This window comes from Chionomys nivalis, chromosome 9 (genome assembly GCF_950005125.1).
Source record: "Chionomys nivalis chromosome 9, mChiNiv1.1, whole genome shotgun sequence".
Lineage (NCBI taxonomy): Eukaryota > Metazoa > Chordata > Mammalia > Rodentia > Cricetidae > Chionomys > Chionomys nivalis.
The window spans coordinates 5,696,204-5,703,991 of record NC_080094.1 but is presented as its reverse complement, the minus strand read 5'-3'; the positions used below and the strand labels follow the sequence as shown (position 1 = coordinate 5,703,991).

The following is a 7,788-nucleotide window of genomic DNA, read 5'->3' as shown; positions in this document are numbered from 1 at the left end:
CCTGGGAGAAGGGATCAGTATGTTTGCATTAGTGACTCTTGTGCCAGGCATTGTCCCCTTAGAATAAAGCTTGCAGCAACCCATACCCTCTGGGGTGGCCAGGGAATCTGCCAGTCACCTAGTGAGGTAACGCACTCCAGCTACCTCAGCTGTTACGGGACATTTGTCTAGAAGGCTAGTGTCTCGGAGCTAGAGTTTTCTTCTCATGACCTTTGACCATGGGGTTGACACCTCAGAGCTGCTGTGTTTTGACAATCAGCAGTCACTGGCACACAAAATGTGCTGCCAACAACATATGAAGTCCAAGAGGTGCCCCGGCTAGCCCTGTCCTTGACCCCTACCTGCCAATCAAGGAAAGGGCCTGTAATTTGCATCAGCAACAGGCAGGGTCAAAGTTTAGTCAATCAAATGTTGTGTAAGGATTCATTATGGCGGACAGAGGGGCCTGAGGCCTCCCAACATTCATTAACAACTGCAAGTTCAATCATTATCTTCCCGGGGTTTATTGTGTTAAGTCAGTTCCAAACCTCGCTGACCATGGCTATGATCCAAGGGCCTGCCCCTTACGTCAGAGGCGAGCCTCTGGGTATAGCTGAGGGGCAGGGCTGTCCTGCCTTGTGTATAGTATTTAAAACGAGGAAGGCTGGTCACCAGGCACAGTCGGCCTTCCCTCTGGGACACGCCCTCGGTCAACAGGGGAAATCCGGCAAGACACCCTCCCATCTCCGATCCAGACCTTCCTAAAGGCAGAAAGGTAGGTAGGGCCGTTTCACTCACCCTTCAGTAAATATGGGAGATGGGGCGACTCACTTTCTTCACCCTGACAAACACAGCTCCCTGGCCACGTGCAGCTCATGCGAAGTCTACAGGAGGAACTGGGAGGAGCCGTGGGAGTCGGTGATTAGGAGCCTCTTCCTCTGTTTCAGGTGACACCAGGATCTCTGGTTCTCACACACAGTGGCAAATATGCCTCCTCAGCTGCATAACGGGCTGGACTTCTCTGCCAAGGTCGTCCAGGGTAGCCTCGACAGCCTGCCCAAGGCGGTGAGGGAGTTCGTGGAAGGCAATGCCCAGCTGTGCCAGCCGGAACATATCCACATCTGTGACGGCTCTGAGGAGGAGTATGGGCGCTTGCTAGACCACATGCAGGAGGAGGGTGTCATCCGCAAGCTGAAGAAATATGACAACTGGTGAGTCCCCTCAACCCACACTCTTTGGCCCTCAGGCTCCCCAGTTCCACCTTCTTGGAGTCCATAGCAGAATGACCAGAATCCAGACACCCTGTGAGGTTAGCATAGCCAGCCAATAGATTCTAGACAACTATGGAAGGTGGTCCCTTTCCCCATGGCCAGCTCATGGTCTAGCAAAAGCTCCTGTTGGTTTGGTTTCCATATTTAAGGAACATGGACAATCTCCTTGTGTCCTGCTAGCCTTGGAAGAGCCTGGCATAGGCAAGAGGGATACATCCCTAAGGATGCTTGCTGAAGGAATTCCTGTGACTTTTTTAGTTGGCTGGCTCTGACTGACCCCAGGGATGTGGCCAGGATCGAAAGCAAGACAGTCATCATCACCCAAGAGCAGAGAGACACTGTGCCCATCCCCAAAACTGGCCTCAGCCAGCTGGGCCGCTGGATGTCGGAAGAGGACTTTGAGAAGGCTTTCAACACCAGGTTCCCAGGGTGCATGAAAGGTGAGTGGACCCGAACCCCTGAGCCTCACAGTTTCCTGACTACACAGTTCATGCTCCTGAGGGTGGCCTGAGCTGCATAGGGTGGACATGTGAAAATGTATTGGCCAGTTTTATTGGGTGGGTGGTGACGCAGGACTATTAAAGTACTTCCTGCTAGTCCTGGTGGCTCAGGCCTGTCATCCCAGACATTGAGAAACTGAGGCAGGAGGATTCAAACTTCCCACCTGGGCAACTTAACACTTTGTCTCAAAATAAAAACTGAAAAGAAGGATGCTGGTATGGCTCAGTGGTAGAGTGCTGGCATAGAGCATGTAAGACCGTGGGTTCAATAAGTAATACCAAATAGATAAAATATAAATAAATAAATAAATAAATAAATAAGATGCTTTCTACTAGTGTGGATTTAAAGTGGCTTTAGTGCAACCAAGTGGGGTGGTTATGAAAATTTTAAGTTTTGCAAACCAGAGTCTGGTGGGTAACAGGACACATGATGTCGGGGGAGACCCAGCCGTGGGTACCACTCGGAAGTTTATGTGAGGATGTTTTGCAAGCCTCTGTAGCGTCAATCCCACCCATCTGCCTCTGCAGGTCGCACCATGTATGTCATCCCATTTAGCATGGGACCACTGGGCTCGCCTCTGGCCAAAATTGGCATTGAACTGACAGACTCGCCCTATGTGGTGGCCAGCATGCGGATCATGACACGGATGGGGACATCCGTGCTGGAGGCCCTGGGCAACGGGGAGTTTATCAAGTGCCTCCACTCGGTGGGGTGCCCTCTTCCCTTAAAAAGTAAGTACGTTCTTTCCAAATCAAAAGTAAATGGAGGGGCTGGGGACGTGGTTCAGCAGGTAGAGTGATTGCCTAGCATGCATGAGGTCCGAGTTCGATCCCAACATCAAATAAACTGAACATAGGGAGGCAGGTCAATCATCCCAGCATTCAGGAGGTAGTGTCAGGAGGATCAGAAGTTCTAGGCCATCCTTACTCCATAGCTGGTTCAAGGCCAGCCTGGAGACCTGGGCAGGGCAGGAATACACGTCATACACTCATGCGGTGTTTGTTTTCAGAGCCTTTGATCAATAACTGGGCTTGCAACCCTGAGCTGACCCTGATTGCCCACCTTCCGGACCGCAGAGAGATCATCTCCTTTGGAAGCGGATATGGCGGGAACTCACTGCTCGGGAAGAAGTGCTTTGCACTGCGGATAGCCAGCCGGCTGGCTAAGGAGGAAGGGTGGTTGGCAGAACACATGCTGGTAAGTGGTCAGGAGATCCTGGACAGACATTTGGAGGGCCTGGGGTGGCAAAGAAGAGCCATGCCAACATTCTCCGACCTCTGAGGACTGGAGGGCAGAGTCGGGGGTACCAAGTTGACTGGAAGAACTTCAGTGCCCATCTCTTTGGAAGGGGCTCAGACACACCGAAGCAACAGTAGCCTTGGGGGTTTATTCCTTTGCAACTCCTCAGTTTATACTGATCTCCAAGGAAGAGATCTGAGGCTCTACCTTTGGGGAGATCCTAGGGGCGTTCCCAGACCTCGGGCAGGAGGGACCACAGCTCTTCATTTCTTTAACTATAACAGTATTACAATCTCCTCTCCTCTCCTCTCCTCTCCTCTCCTCTCCTCTCCTCTCCTCTCCTCTCCTCTCCTCTCCCCTCCCACCCTCCCCTCCCCTCTCCCTCTCCTCTCCCTCTCTCCCCTCCCCCTCTCCTCTCCTCCACTCTCTTTGCCTCTCTCCCCCTCTCCTCTTCTCTCCTCTCCCCCTCTCCTCTCCCTTCCCCTCCCCTCCCCTCCTCTCCCTTCCCCTCCCCTCCCCTCTCCTTTCCTCTCCTCTCCCCTCCCCTCTCCTTTCCCTCTTCCTCTCTCCCCTCCCCTCTCCTCTCCTCTCCTCCACTGTCCTCTCCTCTCTTCTCCTCTCCTCTCCCCCTCTCCTCTTCTCTCCTCTCCTCTCCCTCTTCCTCTCTCCCCTCTCGTCTTCTCTCCTCTCCTCTCTCCCCTCCCCTCCCCTCCCCTCCCCTCCCCTCTCCTCTCCTCTCTCTCCTCCCCTCTCCTCTCCTCTCCTCTCCTCTCCTCTCCTCTCCTCTCCTCTCCTCTCCTCTCCTCTCCTCTCCTCTCCTCTCCTCTCCTCTCCTCTCCTCCACTCTCTTTGCCTCTCTTCTCCTCTTCTCTCCTCTCCTCTCCCCCTCTCCTCTCCCCTCCCCTCCCCTCCTCTTCTCTCCTGTCTTCCTTTTAATTCCCTGCCCTCCTCTCCCACCCTCCCATGGTTTGAAAGACAGGCCCATGTTTTTATTGAACACACCCCCCTTGTCTCTCCCTTTTACTATACCAATGATACAGAGTGATGGGTTTTCTCGTGATAGTTTCACACACGTGTGTCAAAGATTAGAGGTTATACTGTGGATCCCTACCCCCGCAGATCCTGGGCGTAACTAACCCTGAAGGCAAGAAGAAATATCTGGCAGCAGCCTTCCCTAGCGCCTGTGGGAAGACCAACTTGGCCATGATGAACCCCACCCTCCCCGGGTGGAAAGTCGAATGTGTGGGTGATGACATTGCCTGGATGAAGTTTGATGCCCAAGGTGAGACTTTGGGTCAGGTTGATGGTAGTTATGAGCCATGGCTTCAAATACACCATAACCTTCTTCTAAGTGAATGGCACTGGGCATTGAGTGCTTGAGTGCAGAATCAACAAGACTTCAGCAGTGCCACTGTTTAGGCATTTTGTGAGGACCATCTGGATAGAGGGGGCCACGAGAAGCTCTTTGCTTGCTCGCATGCCTCTTTGGAGGGTATTGTGGTGCTGGTGGTATGGGTAAAGGTGCTTGCCGCCAAGCTCGAAGGGCTGGGTTTGATTTTCAGAACCTAATGGTGGGAGGAGACAGCTGACCTCTGCAAGTTATCCTCTGACCTTTACACGTGTGCCCTGGAACACTCACACCGCACCCCTCCACATACACACACACAAAAGATAGATAATGAAATAGAAAAGGAGGGTTACTGCAGGAGCAGGGAAGAAGGAAGGCTGCAGGCGTCTGAGCTGACCATGGTATGCAGGTCAAAATGGATGGCTGCGTGGTTTAGGGAGCGGAAGAGAAAGATAGGAAATGTTAGCCCGTGAGCTAGCCTGGCAAGGTGTGAAGAACTCTGCTATGCTTGGTTCCAATTCACACCCCCTTCTCTGGTTTGCAACTTCCCAGGCAACTTAAGGGCTATCAACCCAGAAAATGGTTTTTTTGGAGTTGCTCCTGGCACCTCAGTGAAGACGAATCCCAATGCGATTAAGACCATTCAGAGGAATACCATCTTCACCAACGTGGCTGAGACTAGTGACGGGGGAGTTTACTGGGAAGGGATCGACGAGCCGCTGGCCCCGGGTGTCACCATCACTTCCTGGAAGAACAAGGAGTGGAAGCCACAGGATGGTGAGTCCCCCCCAGAGGCCATGTGCTCTAGGCTGTGGGCACAACCTCTCTGGGTCACACACTAAGGGATTTCTCTCTCTTGTAGATGAACCCTGTGCCCATCCCAACTCGCGATTCTGCACCCCAGCTGGCCAGTGCCCCATCATCGACCCTGCCTGGGAGTCTCCAGAAGGTGTGCCCATTGAGGGCATCATTTTTGGTGGTCGTAGACCTGCAGGTGAGAGGCATCTTCTGTTCAGGCTGGGCACCTGGGCTATGGCGATACCAAAAAATCCAGGGAGTCTTTTTCCCAACTGGTTCCAAAGATCTCCTTCTCCCATATCCAGCTTAATTGGGCAAGTTTAAATCTAGGGCTAGCCTTCTGCTCCTCAGAGGCCTTTCCGGGTCTGTGATCTGAGATAGCATAGGCCAGCGCTCTGCTTCACCAAGAGACTTGGTGTGACAGGGTTTAGTGACTTCCTGTTTATTGTCTCTGCTGATGTAAGACTAACTCCACAGAAAATGCTGCTTGTCAGTCAGGGTGGCTCACACCTACATTTCTAGCACTTGGGTGGCTGAGGCAGGAGGATTGCTGTGAGTTCGGGGCTAGTCAGGGCTACAGAGTACGTCCCAGGCTATCTTGGGCTACAAAGTGAAACTTCCTCATCCGAAAGAAGGCTACTGCTTGGTTGAACAATGACATAGCGCCATCAGTCCTAGGGAGTCTGGATGTCTTAGTCTTTAACGACCTTTTCCTCCTGCTCCAGGTGTCCCCCTTGTCTACGAAGCTCTCAGCTGGCAGCATGGAGTGTTTGTAGGAGCGGCCATGAGATCAGAGGCCACGGCTGCTGCAGAACACAAGGGTGAGTCAAAGTCTGGGCCGCAGACCCCAAGAAGGGCAATTCTAGCCCTCTTCTTGGTGTCTGTCGTGGGGGAAGAGGGAGAGAGAATCTGGCATGATGGGGTCGGAGGTAAACGGTGGTCTCGTGCAACAGGCAAGGTCATCATGCATGACCCCTTCGCTATGCGGCCCTTCTTTGGCTACAACTTCGGCAAATACCTAGCTCACTGGCTGAGCATGGCCCAGCGCCCAGCAGCCAAGCTGCCCAAGATCTTCCACGTCAACTGGTTCCGGAAGGACAAAGACGGCAAGTTCCTCTGGCCGGGCTTCGGCGAGAACTCTCGGGTGCTGGAGTGGATGTTCAACAGGATTGAAGGGGAAGACAGTGCCAAGCTCACGCCCATTGGCTACATTCCTAAGGAGAACGCCCTGAACCTTAAAGGCCTGGGGAACGTCAACATGGAGGAGCTGCTAGGGATCTCCAAGGAGTTCTGGGAGAAGGAGGTGGAGGAGATCAGCAAGTATCTGGAAGACCAAGTCAATGCTGACCTCCCCTACGAAATTCAGAGGGAACTCCAAGCCCTGAAACAAAGAATCAGCCAGATGTAGTACTAACTGGGGCGTCTTTTGAGTCACCGCTTCCCAGCACTGGGAGTCAGGAAAAAGCCAGCCTGCCCCAGCTTTGGGATAGCTAACACGATGTTGAGTAGATCAGAAGGGCATCTTTTAGTAGTCAAAGGAGTAGCACAGAGGACAGGTGAGGGGCAAATGAGGTGGGTGGGGAAATCACAGCATGCTCTCCAAAGTTTGCTCTAACAATGATGCAGGTTTTGGTTCCACTTCAAGGTCACTCAGGAATTCAGGTGTTCACTTTAGCTGTAGCGGTTAGCGCAAATGCACAAAAAACATACTTGAGTTGTATATATGTGTGTGTGTGTGTATGTGTGTGAGACATGTGTGTCTGTCTGTCCCATTGTCTACAAAATATTTAATACCTTTGGGAAAATCTTGGGCAAGGTTATCTGCAGTTGTAACTAGAGATACGTGTTGCTTTGTTGCTAGTATGTGTGTTTAAGTTATTTTTATACACTGCCCTTCCTTACTTTTCTTTACATAATTGAAATAGGCATCCTGACCACTTCTTGGGGAAAAAAATTGCAAAATAAACTTTTATAGAAAAAGTGAATTTCATTGGCTTTGCTTTTTTCTTTTTACTTGAATGCTAAGGAGATCGCTCTGATTAAATACCTTGGGTTTTAACCCTGCTCCTCTGAGACCCTGGGGGAGTCTATGGCACTGCCTTTGACAGGAGAAAGAACCAAAGAAAGAAAAGAAGAAAGGACCAAATTTGGCTGGGGGTCATCACCTGGGAGTGGGTAGGGGACCAGAAGGAGGTGGGAGCAGGAACAGGGAGGAGAGAAAGCAGTGTCTGGTTTCCCACGTGCTGAGTCATTGGTACCACCAGTTGGCGCTCTTTAGCAGCTTTCAGGGCAGACACAGCTGGATCCAGAGGGTTTAAGGAGTTTTAGTGAGAATTTGAGCTTAGGGGTTTATCCTTCTCCATAAGTGCCCTGTGGACGGGCACAGGTCTTCTCCTTTAAGCCCTTCGTGAGCAACACTTTTCTCGGTTGCCACGGGCCCAGAGGGTGGGGGTGGGGTTGTGGAAACAGAAGGAAGAGCATTTGCACTCCTGCGGACTCCACATAGTGGCTGCACCTTAGGCTACCTGGGAAGGGAGATTGTGGGGCTGGCCCAGGGTCAGCCTGAGCTCTTCCTGGGTCCTCTCTGCTTACTTGGCTTATTGGTTGTTCCAGAAGAGTCTAAACAAACCATAAACTTTATATGGTGTGTTA

The 7,788-nt window shown here is 52.0% G+C and overlaps 1 protein-coding gene across 1 annotated transcript; it reads left to right on the top strand.

Moving 5' to 3' along the window:
• The first annotated feature begins 664 nt into the window (after positions 1-664).
• On the top strand, positions 665-7,111 carry Pck1 (phosphoenolpyruvate carboxykinase 1). The gene is made up of 10 exons (XM_057781015.1): positions 665-754; positions 927-1,190; positions 1,509-1,690; positions 2,279-2,482; positions 2,761-2,948; positions 4,110-4,272; positions 4,891-5,115; positions 5,201-5,332; positions 5,862-5,957; positions 6,090-7,111. Exons 2-10 carry the CDS (start codon positions 967-969, stop codon positions 6,542-6,544), a joined length of 1,869 nt encoding a protein of 622 aa, XP_057636998.1. The 5' UTR covers positions 665-754; positions 927-966; the 3' UTR covers positions 6,545-7,111.
• Positions 7,112-7,788: the final 677 nt, after the last annotated feature.